Source organism: Thermothielavioides terrestris, chromosome 3, assembly GCF_000226115.1.
Source record: "Thermothielavioides terrestris NRRL 8126 chromosome 3, complete sequence".
In the NCBI taxonomy this organism is placed as follows: Eukaryota; Fungi; Ascomycota; class Sordariomycetes; order Sordariales; family Chaetomiaceae; genus Thermothielavioides; species Thermothielavioides terrestris.
In genome coordinates, this window is record NC_016459.1 from 3,493,781 (window position 1) to 3,517,233 (window position 23,453).

At 47.1% G+C, this 23,453-nt stretch overlaps 4 protein-coding genes across 4 annotated transcripts; 3 read left to right on the top strand and 1 right to left on the bottom strand.

Moving 5' to 3' along the window:
- The first annotated feature begins 6,446 nt into the window (after positions 1 to 6,446).
- THITE_2150998 (uncharacterized protein) lies at positions 6,447 to 7,729 on the top strand. Its single transcript, XM_003654533.1, has 4 exons — positions 6,447 to 6,739; positions 6,769 to 7,078; positions 7,365 to 7,420; positions 7,519 to 7,729. Exons 1-4 carry the CDS (start codon positions 6,632 to 6,634, stop codon positions 7,531 to 7,533), a joined length of 489 nt encoding a protein of 162 aa, XP_003654581.1. The 5' UTR covers positions 6,447 to 6,631; the 3' UTR covers positions 7,534 to 7,729.
- A 592-nt stretch (positions 7,730 to 8,321) lies between these two features.
- THITE_160100 (uncharacterized protein) lies at positions 8,322 to 9,981 on the top strand (the record flags this gene model as incomplete). Its single annotated transcript, XM_003654534.1, has 4 exons — positions 8,322 to 8,641; positions 8,691 to 9,182; positions 9,252 to 9,761; positions 9,837 to 9,981. 4 exons carry the CDS (start codon positions 8,322 to 8,324, stop codon positions 9,979 to 9,981), a joined length of 1,467 nt encoding a protein of 488 aa, XP_003654582.1.
- Positions 9,982 to 13,315: 3,334 nt separating this feature from the next.
- THITE_2117690 (uncharacterized protein) lies at positions 13,316 to 13,750 on the top strand. Its single transcript, XM_003654535.1, has one exon. The coding sequence runs from the start codon at positions 13,345 to 13,347 to the stop codon at positions 13,648 to 13,650; it is 306 nt and encodes a 101-aa protein (XP_003654583.1). The 5' UTR covers positions 13,316 to 13,344; the 3' UTR covers positions 13,651 to 13,750.
- Positions 13,751 to 14,004: 254 nt separating this feature from the next.
- THITE_2050335 (uncharacterized protein) lies at positions 14,005 to 15,846 on the bottom strand (the record flags this gene model as incomplete). Its single annotated transcript, XM_003654536.1, has 2 exons — positions 14,005 to 15,553; positions 15,611 to 15,846. The coding sequence occupies 2 exons, from the start codon at positions 15,844 to 15,846 to the stop codon at positions 14,005 to 14,007; spliced, it is 1,785 nt and encodes a 594-aa protein (XP_003654584.1).
- Between the last annotated feature and the right edge of the window lie 7,607 nt (positions 15,847 to 23,453).

The window sequence follows — 23,453 nt, forward strand, 5'->3', positions numbered from 1 at the left end:
CTTTCAAAGGTCTCTAGCAAATGTTATACTATTTAATATTCTAGATCTAGGTTGCTAGCTAAACTATAGCTTTATAGGTTTTAGGTTTTTCAAAGAAATATTAGTTGATATATAACTAAATCTATAGCAATAACTTAGAGTAGAATAGGAGAGCTCGTTTCTTATTGTCTTAGCGTTTAGTTTAAGCCTCTAAGGAATCAAGGTATTAATAAAAGTTCAAAAGGCTCTAGCCCTTTCGTTACTTCGCCTAGTTAATAGCCTTAGCGATTTCCAACTAACTATTAGCAAAGTCTTTAATATATAAAGTAGTCTAGTCTTTAAAGACCCTCTATATCGACTCTACTACTATTTGTTCTTCTTTTAGTAAATTGTTATAGTAGCTATACTAATAGGTATATAGCGTTTACTTTATTTTGTTAATAGCGAAGAGGATTCGATTCTTTTCCGTTTTAAAATGTTTAAAGTTACCTTTAAAGGCTTAATAAAGATCTTAGAGCTAAATCTAGTGTTTTCAAAAGGTAACATTCTCTTCTAATAGTATAATGTTCTTAACTTTAATAGCTTAGCGATTTTGCCCTTTGTCTTTACTATCGTCGGTTAATTCGGCACTATTCCTTTTCCATTTACTAGGCGGCTCGTCTATTCTTAACGACTAAAGCAATTCCTACTCCTAGTCTTTAAGCTCTTTTAGAGCCTAAAGCTAAGTAATATAGGCCTATACCTTCTATAGTAGGTCCTTTATAGAGAGCGTCTCTCCCTATAGTAGGATATTAGGAGATAAAGGAGATAGGTAGCGAAAGCTAGGAAGAGACTTCATTTTAAAATTATAAAGTTATACTAGATTCGTAGATAAATTAACAGTAACTAATAGCAATAAGTAGGACAAAGATATAGGTATCTAAGTCGAAATACTATAAATAGATAGTATCTTAGCTAGTAGAGGAAGAAGGATTAGAATCTATAATAGGAGTCTTCGAGTACTACTAGTAAAATACCTTAAGGTAGAGAAGTACAATAGTACTATAGTAGTGACTAGGGCAAGTAATTGCAGTTTCTAAGGCGACACTATCTAAATACGTCTCCTATTGTAATTAGAGGCTAATCCTTAGAGGATTAGGAATCTTCCTCCGCCTCGGTAGGCGACTACCTACCCTTTTAGCTACAGTTCCTAGGCTCTAAGCATATACTGAATTAGGGTGATAGACTACCTAGACATAGGGACCTAGTTTTTCTATTCGTTTCAGTACGTTATATTCGTTGCTAGGGGGTCTAGCCCTCTGATCATATATATTTAAGTAGGCTAAGTCCATCTTCTTCGTCATCAAGCAAGACATTAAGCAGTTGTCAATATACGTTCGTTGACACTACGTCGGTAGTTCTCCTTCTTCTAGGAAGGCTATTGAGCCTCTCCTCTTGTTGTTCTATCTCTGTCTAGACGATAGGCATTTGAGCTATTAAGCTCTAACCACATTCTTATCGTCTTTTATCTTTCTGTTGTATCCCACTAGACGTACCCAAGCTACGTGTCTTCCTCTTAGGAGACATCCTTCCTACTACTCGATATACACTATCTTCGTCCGTCTAGAGGGATACTACATTCCTTTAGGAGCTATCTTGCGCGCTTGGTCCTAGGTGTGGTGGGGTAGGTTGGTGTAGAGGTTTTGCACTATTTCAATACGTTATATCGCACGTCATAGATATAAGCTTCTAGGTTCTAGGTGCTCACTCCGTCTTAGAACTATGCTAGCTCCTACTCGATAGCGGTTCACGCATGTGCTGTGACACTTGGCTATATAGGCCCTAGAGCGCTAGAACACTTCGTCAACTATTTGAAAGGAGGTTGAATTAAGGGCATCCCAACTGTTGAGTGTAATAGCTATAGCCTTAGCAAGTTAAAACGCTGCCTTAGCCGAATACTAAGATCGTTTAACTTTGGCCTAGGCGATTAGATCGCCTTAGACCTTTATCCTTACAAGGAAGGCCAATAGGGTTTCAAATACCTACTCTTAGCGATAGACCGTTACTTAGATCTTATATAGGATTACTATCTATACGACTATAAGGCGGCTAGTATCTTAGTAGCTATTAAACACTTTATATAGTTCTTTAGAATATAATATAAATTGTAGATCAAAGTTCTAGAGTATAACAACGAATTCACCTAGGCGAGCATTATTACTAACTGGGCGTATAAGCAAGGTATTAAAATAGAGCCCTCTACGCCTAACACCCTTGCCTAGAATAGCGGCGCTAAGCGCTTAGGGGGTATAATTAAGGAGAAGGCTAGAGCGATAGCTAATAGCGTATAGTTGCTATAGCAACTGTAGCTAGAGATTACTAGAGCAGCAGTGTATCTATATAGTAGAACACCTCGTTTGACTACCGAATAGAGAATACTATTAAAGCGCTTTTATAGCTCTTTAGCTACTAGAGATAGCCTCAACGTATTAGAGTATAAGCTGTACTAAGGCTATTTAAAGGTGTATAGCTATAAGGCGTTTACAATAATAAATATTACGAAAAAGAAGTAGAAGCGCCTAGAGCGCCTCCGACTAAGAGTATAGGTTAGGTATTTTATTAGATACAATTTCTTAAACATCTATTGTATCTAGAACTTATCTACTAACTAGGTGGTTTATATCTATGATATTATCTTTAACGAAAAACAAGTGTTCTCTAGCAATAGGTAGGAAATCGCTTAGAGCTTTGCCTAGGTAGACCTCAAAGAGCTGAAGCACTGGCTTTAAGCTAGATATATAGATGATGCTAATTATAATAGCGACGACGAACTGTTGCCTATAGCGGAGGAAGAAGAAGAAGAAGAGGAGCCTACTATAACAATAGGCACGCTATTAGAGACTAAATAAGTAGAAGTGATCACTACTACTAAGGAAGCCCTAGATACTATTGTAGTAAAGGGCAATACCTTTAGAACCTTCTCTAAGTTTTTATACCTAATATTACCACTAATACTACTAGCTATACTTATAGCGGTAGCCTTCGTTGGCTTATTACTTTTACTATTACTACCTCCTTTTAAATAGAGGGAGAGCGCCCTTAGCGCACCTCGAACTAACTCTAAGTATAAGTTCGAACTATAGTAGGCAGCCTTCTATATAAGAACGCTAGGCCTAAAGGCGGAAGCTAGGCGCTTAATTAGAAAGATAACCTATCTAGCTAAATAGAAAGAAAAAGAAAGAAAGCTTATATATAAGAAGGTCGCCTAGCTAAAGCAAGCGAATAAGCTAAATACTATCTACTAGTTATAACTATTACTAAAGCCGAAATAGTATATAGATCTTAAGGACTATCTATTAGGAGAGCTTTTCCTAGAGGTTGAACGCAATTACTTATATAGCTATAAGATTAAACAATCCTAGGAGGAGGTTAGTCATTATAACAACTAAGTTAAGGGCAACTAGATCCTCGAGAATATATAGGTATATATCTATAAGTTTAATAAGATAGGGCACCTCGTTAAATATAAAGCGAGACTTATTGTTTATAGTAATTAATAATAGAAGACCTTAGTAGAAGAGAACTATATAGCAACACTAGCTATATAATTGTTTAGAATAGTCTTTACAACTATAGTACGATTTAACCTTAAACTAAAGTAGTTCGATATAGTCAACGCGTTTATAAACGTAGAGATCGACAAAGATATCTTTATATAGATGCCCTAGGGCTACTATAAACTTAGAATAGTATTGAAGTTAAAGAGGGCTTTATATAGTTTATAGTAGTCTCCCTTTCTATAATAGAGAGCACTTACTAGTACGCTAGGGAACCTAGGCTTTTGAGCAATGCCTTAGGAACCTTGTATTATAACGAATAAAGGCATTATTATCTTCTTCTATATCGATGACATTGTCTTTATATACTATAAGAGAGACTATAAACGTATAGAAGAACTGATCAATAGCTTAAGGGCTTGCTATAAACTTATAGGTGGCGATAACCTACACTAGTTCCTTGGAATAGAGGTCTATTGCAATTGAATAAAGCGACTAGTGTAGCTTAGCTAAATAGTATATATTAAAAAGATCTACTAGTTTATATAAGACTAGAAGAAAGAGAAAACACCTATAGATATAAAGGAACTACTCCTATACTTAGAGATTGTAACTAGCAGTTTAGTAGGCTTATATTAAAGGAAGATTAGCTTTATCCTATATATAGCTATCAACACTTGGCTAGATGTTGCCTTTATAACGTTATAGTTTATATAGTTTAATTAGAACCCTAGTTTAGAATACTATAAGGTAGCCAATAGAGTGCTATATTACCTTTATAAGACGTGGTTCCTAGTACTCTAACTAGGCAACGGCGATATCCTAATTGTAGCTAGCGATACTAGCTTCGCTAATAATAGCCTCGACTATAAGAGCTTATAAGGATACGCTATTATACTATTTAGTAGGCTTATTATATAGTACGCTAGTAAATAGGATACTATTACTATATCAACTATAGAGGTAGAACTCCTTACTTTAGTGTAGACAGCTAAAGAAGGTATATTCCTATAGCGCCTATTAAAGGAGCTATCGATTGAACTAGACAACTACTATCTTTTTATTCAGTATAATAATCGCTAGACGATCTAGCTAATTATAGCCAAAGTGGCTAACCTATAGACGAAGCTATAGTATATTAATATCTATAACTACTAGCTATATTAGGAAGTATAGAATAAGAGGATTAAAGTAGAATATATACCTTCTAAGGAAATGTTAGTAGATAGCCTAACAAAGGCACTGAACCTAGAGCCTTATAAGAGGTTCATTGCTAAGTGCAACCTAATCGACATTAAGTACCTAATTGAACTATATACCAACTAGGTATATAAGAAGGAACAAGTGGCGATCAAACTAGTAGCTATAGCTAAGAAGAGGGTTCGGTTTGCAACCTGAGCGTATAGAATTGAAATAGATAGGCATTTGGAAGGATCTAGGCGATAGAAGAACCTTAATACTATAGAATAACCGAACTAAGAAGATTATCTGGATGGCGATAGCATTAAGATTGCTAAATACAGTAAATAGGCTAGAGCTACAGCTTAACCTAAGGGGGTATGTTAGAACCTAGGCTTTAATACTAGGGGCTCGGCACCTATAGGCTATATTGCTATAATTAGGATCCACTAGAGCTATAGATCTAGATGCCTAGAGTAGCCCTCTTCTATATATACTTTGATCAATATAATAAGCAACACTATCATTGATCACTATCTCTGTATATTAGGCACTTCGTGATAGCTTCATTGCTTCTATCCTGTGTAGTAGCTCTGTCAGTACATAGTCTCCCTGTTCTCTGGTGTCTTTTCTTTCTTTCTTTCTTTCTTTCTTTCTTTTTTTTTAGAAGGTGGCCTGTACTTAGAGCGAGCTATCAGGATAATAACAGTAACCAGTTGAGAATAGAGCCCATTGAAGCGGCAGCCGAGGGTCGAACAAAGCAGGAAAGAACGAGCTGCGAGCAACTGGCAGGAAAACGGTTCGCACAGACAGCCAAGCAAGCGGGATGGTTCACCTTGTTCGTGGCTGTGCATAGAGCCCTCTTCGGGGATTGGGCTCGCTGGCTGCGTAATGCCGTGACCAAGGCCTCAGCCAGTCGTCAACGGATCCGAAGGCATCGGTCTCGGCCATGATTGGACAGGAATAGTGTATGGACCATCTACCGTCTTTTCCTCGGAGATTGGCATTACTCGAGTCTGCCAATGGCTGCCGGCTCCTCCTCCTAGCATCGAGAAACCGGGCTGTGAAGGCGACCATCGAGCTCTGGTCCGGCCGTTCAGAGCAAAGACGGCTTCCGTTTCCTATGAAAAATGTGATGTTACCGCCGCACTGACCAAGGAGAAACTGACAATACTGTTAGACTGAAATGCATTGCGTTCTAAGTACGCTCCGCTCTTCTTTAAGAGCTTCTAGGTGCAACGACGGGGTGGGTGTGTCACTCTGATCCCGATGCCCGGCATGGGTCTAGGGACATGGGCGCCAGACGTGCCTGAACGGTGGCTTACTGCTGCTCAGGGCCGGTGGGCTGAGGCCAGCATCAACTGGAACTGGTCCTAGAACTCCTTTGGCCGATGATCTTACACCTCAGTTAAGTGCAGTTAGCTGAGTTTGCGCTCCCCTCTGCACACCCAATATCTTCAGTCGGCCTTCGGCCTGCCCCTCCAACTCCATCCATATGACGTCCACGGGTCCCGCCCACTAACATGAGCTGAAAGCTTCTCAGCCTGAACCAACACACGCCAGTTAAAGAGCGCTTCGGGAAGCGCAATCCTGCATTCTAGAAGGCTCTAGAAACACCTCAAGCCAGGCCGGACAAGTCCCAATAGCCAACCCTTCCGCTCTTTCGGAGCGTGCGCATCTGCAGGCCGCCTTTCGACTGCTTCGAGCATTAAAAGCGAGAGCGACAACTTCTCCAATCCAGCCAGAACCGAAGACAGACGCTTGAGCAACGCGTCCAATTTCTCCTCCCGCACAGGATTCATCTAGGCCCGTAACATCTGCCGTCCGACCGCCCACAACTCGATCCTCCGTCGACCCGAGAGACGCGGTCGCCACAGGCAGTACAACTGACCTGATCGACTGCACCCGGCGCGGGTGCAGCATCCCGCGCGAGCGCAATGCCCGAGAAACGCCGCGTACTCGTGCGGTACAGCACCTCGACGCCCTCGAGACACCCCCGCTTACACGACGGCTGCCAGCCACAGACACCTATCTCGCCCCCAGGCGTCACCCGTCGGCCTCTTTCCTTTCACAGCCTCCCATCCAAGACCACTACCTCCCCACCCCTCGAACACCCGCCAGGCAGGAGAGCACAACCCTTCCACCCCGTCCCGCGGCCCCAGACACGACTGACGGCACCCGTCCTCGCACGCCCTCTTCCCCGGAGGCACCGCCCCGGCGGGCGTGCCACTCGCTCGCCCGCTACCACGCCCGCCGGTGGTACACGGAGCTGACGTACCACCAGCGCAGCGCGACGCGCGGGCGCTCCTCCAGGTCGGCCCCGGCGTTGCTGATGTTGCTGCTGCTGCTGCTGGCCCCCGTCGAGAGCCTTGACGCCGTGCCAGGTACGTGACAGGGCGGAGGTGGGTGGTCCGGCGCGGGCGGCCCCGAAGGGGGAGGGGTTTCGACGGAGTATGTGCTGTGTGAACGGGGGTTGATTTGGACGGCGTGGGTTGGTGGTGGTGGCCACGCGGCTGCGGTTGCTGCTCCGGCTCGAGGCGCAGGTCGGGGTGAACGGTGCGGTCGCCGAAGGCGGGGCGGAGGATGCGCTGGCGGAGTGCGGTCGGGAGGAAGGTGAAGAAGGGGCTTGTTGTTGGCGGAAGAGGGGATAGTGGGATGGGGAAATGGAAGGTCTCGGGGAGACGTGGGATGGGCCCGGGGCTGCCGTCGTCAAACCATTGTCCTGGGTGAGTGTCTTCTCAGGGGCATTTTAAGGCTAAAGCCGGAGCCGGGCTGGGGCAAGGGGGTGTGGTAGCGGAAATGCTGGGACAATGACGTGCGCAAGCTAAACCACGAGTGAAGTTGATGCACAGAGCAATTAGTCATGCAGCCGAGCGAGATTGGAAATTGGCCATGCTCTTGGGCTCCCAGATTGGTCCATTTGTAGATGGAATCATTTAGGAATACCCCATACGTGGTAGCATGCACGATCTCTACCGTCGGTTCGGGGTCATGACCTCTTTGTTGCTCAATGTTAGGTAACCCTGTTTGCTCTCACTCGGCTGAGTTCTTCACTGGGCAAGGATAAGTGATTCCCCTGCAGCTCTTGCACATGCATACATGGACCTTCTGCGTATCATTTGTTCAGCCCCCAATACCACCAAGTCTCACGGCTTCGGAACACTCCGCGGAGTTTCCCAATCTGACAATCACAATTGTCTGAAGCTACCTTACCTATGGACGCAACAGACAACACCTGCAGAATGCGGAAGGAGGAGACCTCGAACTGATAGTTGTGACATGTGGCAAACTGATAGGATTTAATCTAAGTTTGGGGGCGTGATGCGGACAGTGTTCTGAGTCGCCGTTCACGATACTCGGACCCCGGAGTGGGGGAGCCTTCTGACAAACTTTGAATAAGCCATCACAGATGTTCCAGGTTACATTGACGGCGGCCCCGTGATCCCGCTGCCCGGAATGATCCTTCCGCACAACACAACAATGTGAGCTCAATGGCACACAAGACGCGCCTGACGGAGTTTCCCAGCTATATAAACATCGCTCAGTTGTCTGCTCGAGGGACAACTGTGGGGAGGCATCCGTCAGAACTTCAACCCACAAAGTCTTCGCTAAGAGCAAGAGACGCTCATGAAACTCCTCCCAACCTTTGCCCTACTCTCGCTGGCTGGGGCCGCCATTCCCAGCCCTCCTGTGTGGCCGGCCAACGCTTGCACCGACAAGTCGCTCAGCATCCCTAGCTGGGTCATATCCAACCTCACGGTCACCGGCTCGGATGTGTCATTCCGCCTCCTCAATAGAGCCAGCAACTACGAGGGAGCCGTCGCCTGCACTCAGGGAACTTGCACGGCTGCCGGCAGCGCTGCCATCCATGTGACGGCCCATTCCGGTGAGAGCAACGTTCAGGTCGACATCGACGACACCTGGTCCTGCAGTGACAAGCGAGACCCGTAAGTACGCTCTGGCGATCGCTTGGCCCTGCTGCTGACAATTCCCCAGCATCATGGTGCACGCCACGGGCAGCACAACCATCGCCCTCACCGCGGGCGGGACACCAGTCTTTGCGGAGACGTTGATACGGGGCAGCATAAAGTCCCCAGTCAGCCTGACGCCCGCGTATCCGGATCCGCCAACGGGCTACGACCTGGCCAGCTGCTCGGCGAAGACCGAAAGTCCGTCGTGGACCATCACTCAAGCGGTACTCCGGAATGTGTCGTTCTACATCGACCCACAGACGCATGAATGGGTGCTTCCGGGCCTGTACTTTGGGGCGACCATCACCAACGACTTGATCGGCTTTGAGGCCAATTGCTCCGCGCAGCTCGCGCAGGACCCTAGAACCAATCCAGGACCGGTCACGTTCAATTGTAGTGCCGACACTGGGACATACAACCGCATTAGCACAACAGTGACATGGAACCAGCAAGAAGAGCTTCTCTCGCTGAGTCAAGTCTGGTATTGCATTGAGGACCCGGCGACGAACCAAGTGCCGTAAGTTGGCCAATGCCGTACAAGGTACGCCCCGGGCATCGGAAGAAGCACACTAACAAGTCATGCCAGATCTGCCGTCGCCGCGTCGGGCACCGCCAATGTGCCGCTTAGCTGCGCAACGCCCGATCCGACCCTCCCCGAGGTCCGTTGCACTAACGAGCGCACAAAAGTTCCGGGCAGCGTTACGGAGCGGGCCGAGGGGCTGCCCGTCTTCAGCCTGACGGACCCGCCGCCGACGGTGGGCGGCTGCACGGTCGACTCGCTGACCAACGCGAGCTGGACGCTCGACACGTTCCGCTTCTTCGCCGACAACACGACCGAGCCGTGGGAGATCGACACCTTCTACATGTATTTTTATCTAAACAACGCACATATCGGCCTGTGGACCGCCACGGATCAACTGGCTTATCCCATGGTCAACACGAGTAACAATAACCACACCTGGATCCAGGCATACGTCGTCGAGAATTTCGACGTGCAGTCCCAGTACAAGGTCTTCTTCATTTACGATTATGGCGATAACAGCCGCATCGACGTCCGCCAGGCCTGGGAATGCACCGACAAGGACCCCGCCCATCCGTGAGTGCGAACCCTCTTCCTCACAGTCGGCGCGCGCCAGACTGACGCGAATCCGAATACTAATTGCCCGTCCAGGCTTCTCTTCAACGCCACGGGTACCACTCATCTTACCCAGCCGCCCTGCATCCCGTGGACCGACCACAGTGTGTTTTGCAAGGACGACAGTCTAGTGGCGACCTTTCCGCCGAGTAACTGGACATACACTGTGCTGAACGCCTAATTGAGCCCACTCCGAGGAGCTGCCGTCGAGGATCGTGGTGCACAGCAGATTGCACGGCTGTTCCTGGCGTACCTCCAAGAGGAGGTGGTGTGGTTGAGGAAGTGCTTGACCTGACCCGACCCCAATCACACCCTCTAGTGTACACAACTGTTCGTCCTCAGGTATCCAATAAAGGGTTAGTTAGGGTCGTAAATGCCCGGGGAGGCAATAACGGTCTGGAGGAGGTGTGAAGAGGCTGCTGTCTCCCGCTTGCACAGAGGTTGTTGAAACCACTGCGCAAGCTCGGCTGGATCGAAGCTATCACGATGCGGGCACGCCACTGAAGGTGCGTTCGATCGTAGTGTTGAAGATGTTTTATTGTGGAAGCCTGTGGAGGGGAGGGCGTAGGTTGGGCGCCAGTTGGGCGCCCAGCCTGCTGGGTCCTGATCTCGGTGTGCCGGCCGGGGGTGCCGTTTCGGGGCCATGTCATGGCCTGGGTTCTGACAGAGGTTTTCGGACTTGAGCGGAGCAGACGAATATGGCTTGGCTGAATCGGTCTGCCGCGGGTTGTTCAGCCTCTGAAGCGTTTGAGAACGTGTCGCGAAGTTGCCCCCCGGCCATGTATCACTTTGTGTACCAAGGCTCCGAACAAGTCAAATCCACCCAATTCAATTCAATCCAATTCAATGCAATTCAACGCAATTCGGCCCTGTTGGCAATCAATCCTGGGCCTGGAATTGACTTGTTTACTTGCAATTACTTGCCAAGACCGCATAGTGGTCAGTGCTTCGCAAGATACCTCCCAGCCCGCCCAGCCCAGCCCAGCCCAGCCAGCCACCACAGCCACCACCAAACCGCCCTGTTTTTTCCCACCCTCTAGTCTGGGCTTGGCATACAAACGGAGCCAGTCATGGAGTCGCATCGCATCGCCAGCTCTCTAACCGAGCCAACCGACTGCTCCAGCAAGTGCCACAGCCACAGCTATGCCTGAGACTTCTGTGGGCCCGCTCATGGATCTGGGATTATGTAAGCAATTGCTTAGTCAGAAAAAACAACACTGGCCACTCTCGATTTTATTGCATTTTTGAGCTTTTCAGCCATTGCGAGTGCCATTGAGCTAAAGTGCCCGAGAGCCAGAGAGCCAGAGAGCTAGGCAGGGCATGGAAAAAAGAGGTATGGTACGGAACAGGAAGGTGGGGCATAGAAAAAGTGGGGGGGTCTGTCAGGGTTAGGGGTATATATGGCGATTGACGAAACTTGACAACGAATTGATCAATTTCAATCAAGTCAATCACCACCAGGATCCAGGCAATTCAATCCAATTAGAGCCTCATACTTGAATTGATTGACTTATTCGGAGCCTTGTTGTGTACTAAAAGAACGCTCCGGATAATGGGTAGCCTACTGCTTACACAGGAGGCCATGGAAAGGGATCAACGACCAAGTCAACACCCAAGGCTCCCGCGAGACCCACCGGCAATTGGGGGCTGCGCAACAAATCGCCAGGGCTTGGATTGAGGTGTGCGCTCCAAGAGCCGCTCACTCAGTTGCGGGTGGTGGGGTTTGCCGTACACTATACCAATCAGTTGATGAATCCCGAGAAGCCATCATGCAAGATTCTGGGGGCTGTGTCAGCTCGAACAGCCTCGCCTCACTCCGAGGCAGAATTTCAAGTTGTTTCCATACCCGTCACTTGATTCTTGTCCTCCTCCCTTTGTCAGACGCTCCGAACATTTTGCAATATCCACTCGTCCTGGGCAAGGTGCAACTCACTGGTCAACAATGGCCGAGATTCTGGGTCTCATCTCATCCATTGGCACAATCGCAGCCGCAGGCTTCAAGATCTCGCGGGCCATTGCGGCGGTGTGGGACCACTTCGGCGCGGCGAGCGCGAGCGTTCAGGCGATCGCCTCCGACATCAGCATGGTGACCATGATTCTGAGCCAGCTCCGAGACCGGCTCAGCGCACGCCGGAAAATGGACAGCGCTACGACCGAGATCCTGCAGCACATCGTGTCGCAGTGCAAAGCCGAGCTTGGAGAACTCGAAACAGCTCTCCTTCCGCTCCTCGCCAACGTCAAGGCCGGTAAGCCGATGAGCACGCGACAGAAGCTACGATGGCTATTCGCAAAGTCCAAGATCTGCAGCCAGCAGGCGGCGCTGGGGTCGCTCAAGCTGACGCTGTCGCTCTTCGTCCACACGATCCAGCTCTCTGATGGTTACAACGTTGAGTAAGGGCCAGCCCGGCTTCTTTGTTCCTGTTTTTCTTGTCGCTGACGCAGGTCTTAGAGGCTTGAAAGAGGAAATACTTGATGCTATTTCCCAGACGAAGGACACGAAGACGGCCTTCCTCAATGCCGAGAGAGTCGACCACGCAGTCGCGGCAGCATTCGATGCCAAGGCCGACGATGGAGGCCGCTCGGACGCCCAGGAAGACACGGGCGGCGTGTCCTCGCCGCCTACAAACCCGAGCAAGACCCAGACGTCTGGTGGCGAATCGCTCGTCCTTTCACTCCTAAGCACCGGTCGACTTACCAGCAAAATCGACGGCGGGCTCTTGTCGGCGACTTCGCTGCAGCCGTTCAAGATGTCCGAGCTTGATATAGTCCAGAACCTCACCGATGATTCATTCATAAGGATCGCGACGCACCTAGAGCTAGAGAAATCCGTGACTACGTTTGCTCTCGCCGCCCTGAGCCGCCAACCGACACAAGACACGGAGGCAACGAGTGATGGAAGTGCCGAATTGATTACGGAAGATACCGACAGCGATGATACGTCGGTGGCAGCCAATTTATGTAGTTACAGGAGCTCGCCCGCTCGCTCGCCTGTGCGGCCTCAAAAAGACAGGCGGGACAGCGGCACTCGGCGGCGGCCAGCACACGTAGGGAACCGCCGGAGAAATTACGACGCAGGAAAGCACAAAAGCGAGTGGCGAGATAACGCGAACGGGGTAGCGGGCTCCGAGCGGTTGTTTGATGTGCCGCAACCGCCTCCCTCCCGTTTCGGGAGCCGCAAGATGGACTACACGGCCGAATTGTCCGATTTTGACGACTACTTCGCTCGGGATAGGCGAGAGACTTCCCAAGGCGATTCCAACGATGAAACAGGCCCGGTTACCGTCCGCAGAACGCAAGACGACAGAGCTCCTTCGGAGCTCGGCCTCCGCAGTTCCCGAATCGCTCTTCTCAGCCGGCGTACGATCAGCACACAATGCAGGCTCAGTCAACAAAAGACCGGGATGCCGAACTAGAGGAACTGAGAGCCCAACTTGCCCGGTTGCAAGAGCAGGAGCGCAAGAAGCGGGAGGCCGAGGAGCTGGCCGAGTTAAAGCACCGGATACACAGGGAAGCCGAGGAGACTCTGCAGCGACGGATGGCAGAGATGCAAAGGGCACAGGAAGAAGCGAAGAGATCGATCGAAAGAGCAAGGAGTGAGATCGAGAGGGCAGCGCGCGAGAAGTTGGAGGCCGAGATCAAGGCGGAGCAGGAGCGGCAAAGACAGCGGGAAGAGGAGATCAGGCGGATAGAGCGCGAGGCGAGGGAGAAGCTGGCGGGAGAGGTCAGGGCGGCCGAGGAGCAGAAACTCCCAGAGAAGCAGCTGGAGCTGCAGCGGCTTGAGGAGGAGCTGCGGAGTCGCAAGTCAGAACGTGGAAGCCGGCGCATCTTGGGGGCTTTGAAGCTCCGCTGAGTCTAACTACCCTTTGGGGGGTAAGCTTCGCTGCGAGCAGTCATGTTACAAATATCCTATATGAATACTTGGCGTATCAGCAAAGCCATAGGAGAGGAGAGAGCGGTGAGTAGCCCGGTCGATGTCCATACAAATAATCGCCACGATTCACCTGGCCTCTTTCGCACACTACGCCCCTCTGAGTGGCAGGTGAAGCAGCGAAAGCGTTAGACCAGAATCGCGGTCTGGGTTCTAATTGTCATTCAAGAGACGCTGCTTCCGGCTATTCAATTCTGTACATTCGACACAATTCCTCCCAAGCGATTACAACGCTCTTGACAGGCTGCTTCTTGATGCCCGCAACCCTTCACTCAATCAAATCACCAGGCCCTTGACTTGCTTGAAATCCTTCACCTTAATATCGCGCCAGACCAGCACCGACACCACCGAGATGACCTGCACCACAGCCGACGCAATGATCATCAGCCGCTGGGCGTCGCCATAGGCCTGCTGGATGGCAGTGCGCGTGGGCGAGCCCACAGGGTAGGACAGCTGGGTGGTCAGGGATCCGACGATGGCAGGCAGGTCGGCCTGCGACTCGGGGGGGAGGTGCTGGGCCAGCTTCTGGGGGAACACGCCGTTCCAGATGGCGCCGGCGATGGTGGAGCCGACGGCGCCGCCGACGTTGGAGAACATGGCCTCGATGGCGAGCACGACGGCGACGTAGTTGTGCGACGTGGCAGCCATGACGGCCATCTGCTCGCAGATGACGAGCGCGCCGCCCGCGACGGCGATGAAGATCTGGCACATGACGATGTAGCCAACGTTGACGTCGGGCTGGCGGAAGGCGGCCATGAGCGCGACGCCGAGGATCGTCACGGGCACGCCGAAGTACAGCGCGATCCACTTGAAGCGGCCGGTGACGCGGATGGCGGCGCCGACGACGAGCGACCAAAAGCAGGACCCGATCGAGTAGATGTTGACAATGTAGCTCGACTTGGTCACGTCGAGCCCGTTGACGACCTGCAGGAAGGATGAGAAGTAGCTGTCCCAGATGTAGAAGGAGACGAACAGCGTGCCGGCCAGCACGCAGGCGCCCAGAACGGTGCGGTCCATGAGCAGCTCGTAGGGGATGAAGGTCTTGGGCGCGAGGTACTTCTCGAACAGCACGAATGCGACCACCAGCAGGCCGCCCACGATAATGAACGCAATGATCATGGGCGACTTCCACCCCTCGGCTTGTCTGGCGTACAGGTTGAACGACAGAAGGAACAGGGCCAGACCGGCTGTGATCAGGAGGAGGCCGATCACGTCGAACTCGATGGCGTAGTACTTGATCGACTGCAGCCACGTGCGGTTGCTCTCGCGGTCCGTGATGAGGCCTTGCTCGCGGGCCTTGCGGTAGTTGACGTAGAACAGGGCCAGCAGGGGCGTGCAGATGAAGGGCGTGATGATGGCGAAGGCGCCAAAACCCCAACGGAAGCCCGGCCCGTTCAGGAAGGCGTCGGCCAGCGGGCCGCCGATCCACACGGTGATGATGTAGGGCGAGTTCACGAAGGCGAACATTAGGGCTCGATTCTTCAAGGCGGATGTATCAGCGATGAAGATGGAGATTGAGTAGCTGACGCCGTTGTACCCGACCCAGTAGAACACCTGGCCAGCAGCGTAGGTCTCGACGTTGTTGCACCCCGCCATCATGGCGAGGCCGATGGTCAGGCAGATCATCATGAAAATGAAGCCGTGTGGGCGGCCCCAAATGTCGAGGATCTTAGCGAGCGGCAGCTTGAACAGGCCGCCGATGAGGCTCGAGAAGATGGAGGTGGCGGCGGTCAGGGAGTGCTCCTGGAAGGCGCTCGTCACGTAGGGCGTGAGCGAGGTCGACATGCCCTGCTGCATGGCATCGACGAAGTAGATGCACCAGATGCTGGGCGAGGTCAGCGAGTCGTCGCATGGATTACGGGGAGGCCCTGCAACCACTCACGTCACGTAGGCGAGGACGATATGCCCCTTGGACCAGACCTTGGTAAAGGCCTCGACATCTCGCACACCCGCCTGTGCGTTCACCGAGATCTCGTCCGAATCATGCTCGGCATCGCCGGCAGGGTTGGTGGTGCCGCCGGCCACGTTGGCCTCCTTGTCGGAAGCCTTCACTGGGGGACATTCCTGCTCAGCTACGGGCACCTCCTTGGGGCGTAGCCAATCCAGAGGCCTCCTCATGGCGACCGTGTGCGGTTTGGGTGGCTGTGGTTCGAGGTTCGGCCGGTCGCTCTGCAGCAAAACTGGCAGGCGTAGAACCGTTGTCCGCAGACGCGAATGGTTGCCTAACTACGGTAGACTCGGCAAGAGCAAGAAGGGCAATGGATGGGAAGGAGCAAGGCGGTCGAGAACCACGTGGAATGGATCGATTCAAAATAGCAAGTCTTTATCAGATTTTCCCTCCTGGTGAAAGACCAAGGTGTCCGCTGGGTTCACACTAGTGGTCGTTGGTGGGCCCTGCAGACGTGACCTGTACGACGACAATCCGGCACTGAACATCAGAATGGGCATGTCGCCCGACCGTGATGCGTGGTTGATTGGCCAGGCTCTGGCGAGACCCCATGCAAGGTGACTGTGGGACTCGGGCTGCGGCAGGAAACAGCGGAGACTTTGGCCAACAGGGTGCGTGTCCGGTGTGTTGCGTCCAGTTGGTGTGCTGGGGAGACCAGGAATTGGCTCACGCGATGTCGCCCACCAAAGGCCAAGGCCAAGGCCCGGACGCCGGGGGGGCCCACCAGTTCAGCCAATCGCCACGCGAGCGCTCCACTCGCATGCAGGACCAGACAGGGACCGTAGCCAATAAGAATATGAGATGGTTGAACGAAGGAAATTATCAGATCATCTTATCTAATCATTGATGGATTAGATTTTATTCACGCAGGGCGACCCCCACTCCCACATGGTACCATTTCACGCCCTCGATCCACATGGCTACCGTGCGATATCGGACGCCCAAGTTTGCCAAATTTACACAAGAACCATGGGGCCTCAGTCCGCGTTATAAGTGACCCGATAGTTAGAGGCGGAAAATAGCGGAATTCCAAGTCCTTGGTGGGGCTAGCATCGTGGCCGCGGGACTCTGGGAGCGTTTTCTCGGTCACAACACACACTGACCTGGCTGAGATCTAGCCTCGGTCTCCCGAGATGCTCAGACCAACTGTTGTGACTCCAGCACCAAATTGTCTCTTGCAATTCTGTTTCTGCTATGACACTGAACCCGCTCCACGGCGGTCAGGGCTTGCCAGTTAACCGCCTCAATTCCAGAGGGAAACCTGGGCATCTTCTTTACGATCTCGCAAGCTATCGCGAGTAATAATGCACAGCAATAGCCGGAGATCAACACAAGTGTTCCAGAACCCGGACTAGTTGCAGGGGGCTAGTCTAGTTTTCCTCGCACCCCCACCCCCTCCCCTCTCCCCGCGAGTCAGGCGAGCGTATACACTGCTAGCTCGCTAACTGCTAGGCAAGAAGAGTCTTAGCGGGGTTCGATCCTCTTCGCCAAGCTCCGAGAAATTACGAGCACCGAGTCGCAAGTTCAACTACAAGGCGCCTCATAGATTATCGCAGAGGAAGCTTCCGGGCTCCTCCTGTCTCTCCTTGGAGTCGGTCCTTCCTCTTTCCATCCTTCCATCACCACTTTTCTGGCCCCAACCCCCGCGAAGTGTCCGCGCCAAAACCTCTCAATAATCGCCCACCACAACCTGCCTAGGTCCCCTAGGGAATACACTTATCAACCTTGTCTAGCTCCTCAACTCTGCCGAAGCTCCACATTCGCGCTCCGACCCAAACCGCCGACACTAGGGTATTGACAGAGCTACTGCGCAGGATGGAGACAATGAAGCTATTACGAAGTGCCTAATACACAGAGATAGTGATCAATGATGGTGTTGTTCGTTATATTAATCAAAGTGTATATAGAAGGGGGCTACTCTAGGCATCTAGATCTGTGGCTCTAGTAGATCCGAATTACAATAGTACGGCCCGTAGGTACCGAGCCCCTGGTATTAAGGCCCAAGTTCTAATATACCCCCCTAGGTCGAGCTACGGCTCTAGCCTATTTACTACATTTGGCAACCCTAATACTATTGCTATCTAAGTAATCTTTCTAATTCGGTTGTTCTATAGTATTAAGGTTCTTCTATTGCCTAGATCCTTCTAAGTGCTTACCTATTTCAATTCTATACGCTTAGATTATAAACCGAACCCTCTTCTTAGCTATAGCTACCGGTTTGATCTCTACTTGTTCCTTCTTATATGCCTAGTTGGCGTATAGTTCGATTAGGTGCTTAATATCGATTAGGTTGTATTTAGCAACGAACTTCTTATAAGGCTCTAGGTTCAGTGCCTTCGTTAGGCTATCTACTAGCATTTCCTTAGAGGGTATATATTCCACTTTGATCCTCTTGTTCTATACTTCTTAATATAGTTAATAGTTATAGATATCGATATACTATAACTTCGTCTATAGGTTAGCTACTTTAGCTATAATTAGCTAGATTGTCTAGTAGTTATTATACGAAATAGAAAGGTAGTAGTTATCTAGTTTAATCGATAGCTCCTTTAATAGATACTATAGGAATATACCTTCTTTGGCCGCCTATACTAAGGCGAGAAGTTCTACCTCTATAGTTGACGTAGTAACAATATTCTATTTACTAGTACGCTATACGATAAGCCTACTAAATAGTATAATAGTATATCCTTATAAGCTCTTATAGTCGAGGCTATTGTTAGCGAAGCTAGTATCTATAGCTACAATTAGGATATCGCTATTGCCTAGTTAGAGCGCTAGGAACTACGTCTTATAGAGGTAATATAGCACTTTATTAGCTACCTTATAGTGTTCTAGACTAGGGTTCTAATTGAACTATATAAGCTATAACGTTGTAAAGGCAATATCTAGCTAAGTGTTGATAGCTATATATAGGATAGAGCTAATCTTCCTTTGATATAGGCCTATTAAGCCGCTAGTTACAATCTCTAGGTATAGGAGTAGTTCCTTTATATCTATAGGCGTTTTCTTAGTCTTCTTATCTTATATAAGCTAATAGATCTTCTTAATATACACCGTCTAGCTAAGCTACACTAGGCGCTTTGCTCGATCGTAGTAGACCTCTATTCTAAGGAACTAATGTAGGTTATCGCCCTCTATAAGTCTATAATAGGCTTTTAGGCCATTAATCAGTTCTTCTATACGTTTATAGTCTCTTTTATAGTATATAAGGACAATATTATCGATATAGAAGAAGATAATAATACCTCTGTTCGTTATAATATAAGGTTCCTAAGGCACTGCTTAGAAGCCTAGGTTTTCTAATATATTAGTCAATGCCCTTTGCTAGAGGAAGGACGACTACTATAGGCTATATAAAGCCCTCTTTAGCTTTAATATTATTCTAGGCTTCCAATAGCCCTAGGGCATCTATATAAAGATATCTTTATTGATCTCTATATTTATAAATACGTTAATCATATTAAACTACTTTAGCTTAAGGTTAAATCGTACTATAGTTGCAAGGACTATTCTAAACGATTGTATAGCTAGCGTTGCTATATAGTTCTTTTTTACTAAAGTCTTTTATTGTTAATCGCTATAGACAATAAGTTTCGCCTTGTATTTGACGAGGTGCTCTATTTTATTAAGCTTATAGATATATATTTATATATTGTTAAGGACCTAGTTGCCTTTGACCTAGTCGTTGTTATAGCTAACCTCCTACTAGGATTGTTTAATCTTATAGCTATATAGGTAATTGCGTTTAGCCTTTAAGAAAAGCTCTCCTAGTAGATGGTCTTTAAGATTTAAATGCTATTTCGGCTTTAGTAGTAGCTACAATTAGTAGATAGTATTTAGCTTGTTCGCTCGTTTTAGTTAGGCAACCTTCTTATATATAAGCTTTCTTTCTTTTTCCTTCTATTTAGCTAGGTGGGTTATCTTCCTAATTAGGCATTTCGCTTCTACCTTAGGACCTAGGGTTTTAGTATAGAAGGCTATCTACTATAGTTCGAACTTATACTTAGATTTATTTCTAAGTACATTGAAGGCGCTATCCCTCTAATTAGAAGACGGTAGTAATAATAGTAATAAGTTAATAAAAGCTACTACTACAAGCGTAGCTAGTAGCATTGGTAGTAGTGTTAGATATAGGAACTTTAGAAAGGTTCTAGAGGTATTGCCCTTTACTACAATAGTATCTAGGACTTCCTTAGTAATAGTAATTACTTTAGCTTATTTAGTCTCTAATAGTATATCTATTGTTATAGTAGGCTCTTCTTCTTCTTCCTCCGCTATAGGTAATAGTTTGTCGTTGCTATTGTAGTTAGTATTATCTATATATCTAGCTTAAAGCTAGTGCTTTAGCTCTTTAAGGTCTATCTAGGCAAGGCTCTAAGTGATTTCCTCCTTATCGCTAGAGAACATTTGTTTTTTATTAAAGATAATATTGTAGATATAAACTACCTAATTAGTAGATAGGTTCTAGATACAATAGATATTCAAAGAGTTGTATCTAACAAAATACCCGACCTATACTCTTGGTTGGAGGCGCTCTAGGCGCTTTTACTTCTTCTTTATAGTATCTATTATCGCAAACGCCTTATAGCCATAGACCTTTAAATAGCTTTAATATAGCTTATACTCTAATACGTTAAAGCTATCTTTAGTAGCTAGAAAGCTATAAAAGCGCTCTAATAGTGTTCTCTATTTAGTAGTTAAACAAGGTGTTCTATTATATAGATATACTGCTACTCTAGTGATCTCTAGCTATAGTTGCTATAGCAACTATACGTTGTTGGCCATTGCTCTAGCCTTCTCCTTAATTATATCCCTTAAGCGCTTAGCACTACTATTCTAGGCAAGGGTATTAGGTATAGAGGGTTTTATCTTAATGCCTTGCTTATACGCCTAGTTAGTAATAATGCTCGCCTAGGTAAACTCGTTGTTATACTCTAGAACTTTGATCTATAGTTTATACTACGTTTTAAGGAATTATATAAGATGTTTAATAGCTACTAAGATACTAGCTACCTTATAGTTGTATAAGTAGTAATCCTATATAAGATCTAAGTAATAGTCTATTGCTAGGAGCAGGTATTTGAAACCCTATTAGCCTTTCTTATAAGGATGAAGGTCTAGAGTAATCCGATCTTCTAAGCCAAAGTTAAATAGTCTTAGTATTTAGCTAGAGCAGCGTTTTAACTTGCTAAGGCTATAGCTATTATACTTAATAGTCGGGATGCCCTTGATTTAGCCTCCTCTTAAATAGTTGACAAAGTGTTCTAGCGCTCTAGGGCCTATACAGCTAAGGCGTAGGTGCTACGTTATAGCATTTGCTACGCTCTCTATATACCTTATAAGGCGTTTAAGCTTCTATATTCTAATTGCAAAGGCTATAGGCGTATAGTCCTCTAATATATACTTAAAGACGTACTATTAGAAAAGTTTAATAGTATATCCGAGGAGGGAGTGATTATACTACCTAAGAGGGTACTTCGGTACGCTCTATAGGCTATTGTCCTACTAGATCCCTCGCTAATTGAGTTGTTCTAGCGATACAATGTTATATACGAAAGTTAGGCAATATACAACGTTGCGTAATATAATAATTGCAATACCCTCGTCGTTCTATAGTTTTATATCTATCTTATTATATTCCTCGATCTAAATAAGGTGTTCGCTTATCTAGATATAGTCGTTAAGCGCTACTAGTTTAGAAGGCCTTTTGAATCTACTAAGGTGGTTAGCGATATAAATGGTTGATTCTAAATCTAAAATTACTAAGTTGATTAAAGAATACGATTCTCCTACTTAGTATATTACTTAAATCGCTATAAAGCTCGCTAAGCATTTGCCTATAGCTCGCTATATATATCTATAAGCTATTCGATAGCTAAATAGGGCAATGTTGTTCGATCTACTTAGAGGTATAGTATTATTGTTCGATCTATTTAGAGCTATACTCGGCTCCTAAGCGGTCTAGTTAGCATTGTACCCTATACTCTAGTATTTAGGAGTAGCGTTTAGCTCCTAGGCGGCCTAATTAGCACTACGCCTATTGGTATAATGTTTAGTGCCTTAGCTAGCATTATACCTATTAGTATAATCTTGATCCTAGTGTTCAGTGCCTATATTTTATACTTATTAGTATAATGCTACCTAGTTTGATAGCTATAGTGCCTTCGAAGGTTATATCGCCTAAACTATAGCTAGTCAATATAATTTATCGCCTTTATCGCTTTTAAAGTCGTTGTTAAACGTAGTTCTAAATCTCTTTATATAGAGCCTATTTACTTTAGCTTATAGAGATGAATCGCTCTTTAAATTCGCTTCTATATGTACCTTGACGTAAGGTCTAGCCTCCTAGCCCTTTAGTACATTCTCTAGATATAGGTAGTAATATAGCTCAGTTATATAAAAGTAGTTATAGGTATAGTGCTAGGGCGTATCTAGGGACTATACTATAGAGATTATAGGTATAGAGGCTATATTGAGCTTCTATTTAGCTTATAATCTTCTACCTTTAGCACCCTTCTTATATAGGCCCTAATAAGTATAGTCACCTTGTTGTTCTTAGTAGTCAATAGTATTGTTCTCTTTCTTATAGGCTCCGTATATTGTAAAGGAGCCTTTACCAATGTAGCTAGGAGCTTTCTTAAAGAATAGCTTAGCGCCCTTATAGATCACTATAGCGATATCTCTGAACCTAAGCTTCTTAATCTAATCTATTTAGTTCGTCTAATAGTGTAAGACAAATATTAGGATAGGGTTTATAAGGGCCTATATTAGTTTAATAAACTAGATACCTAGATTTATAGCTTTAGTAAGCCTTCAAATAGTCGATTTATCTATTAAGTTCTTCTACTTAACGATCTACCTTTCAAATTCGATAGCTCTTATATATATATTCCTAGGGTACTTAAGCGTATTAAAGTAGGTTCGAAGGTATTGATATAGGGCAGGAGGAACAGAGGGGTTATGTGACCTATGTGTCTGTGTATGTAGATTAGATAAGGGTGCCCCGCGCCCTGCGTTGCAGACTTTGCAACGCTAGGCCCGATTGGGCAGGCGGGGTACGTATACGTGTTCTGCCCTATAGGTATATATTTCTTAGCATACCGCCGCCTAGATCTTTGATCTACTACTATTATCAATCTACATCTTGTTATTCTATATATCTATAGCACTTCTCTATATTAAGTGGTAGCTACGACTTTAAGATTATTGACCTAATTATTCTTTTATTGTTATTAATCGACTAGCCTATATAGTAGCCTTGCCGATAATAGTAGCTAGTTGAACCCCTGCTTTCTTTATATAGCGACTTGACGAGGTTAATAGCGTTGAAGGCACTTAATCTACTTCGAACGACGGTTTAGTTAAAGAACCTCGATCGTATAGCGGTTCTACCGATAGCGATTACGATCTTTAGCTATCGATCGATTAGTCTACATAGTGGCGATCGCCAATAGCGTCGTCGATAGTAGTAGCTAATCAACTACCTAGTTCTTCTCACGTAGTAGCAACGGCCAATAGCGGTTGGAACACCCTCCTCTTTAACCCAACGAACCTTTTATTAAGCCTTCGTTAGCTAGTATTGTATTAATAATATACTTATTCGACTCGACTTCTATAGTTTAAACTAAGGCGATAGTTAAAATAGCCGATTATAGCTATAATATTCGTTTTTATACCTCTTCGCTAGCTAAGCAATTTTCTAAGTACAATACTGCTATATCTAAGAAGATCAAGGAGACGTCATATACTCTATATAAAGGCTTTATTCCTCTAG

Coding starts and splice junctions, on each gene's coding strand:
- THITE_2150998 (XM_003654533.1), top strand. CDS start 6,632: ATGCCCGAGAAACGCCGCGTACTCGTGCGGTACAGCACCTCGACGCCC. Junction 6,740..6,768: donor CACCTATCTCGCCCCCAGGC/GTCACCCGTCGG, acceptor TTCCTTTCACAG/CCTCCCATCCAAGACCACTA. Junction 7,079..7,364: donor GAGCCTTGACGCCGTGCCAG/GTACGTGACAGG, acceptor GGGAAATGGAAG/GTCTCGGGGAGACGTGGGAT.
- THITE_2117690 (XM_003654535.1), top strand. CDS start 13,345: ATGCAAAGGGCACAGGAAGAAGCGAAGAGATCGATCGAAAGAGCAAGG.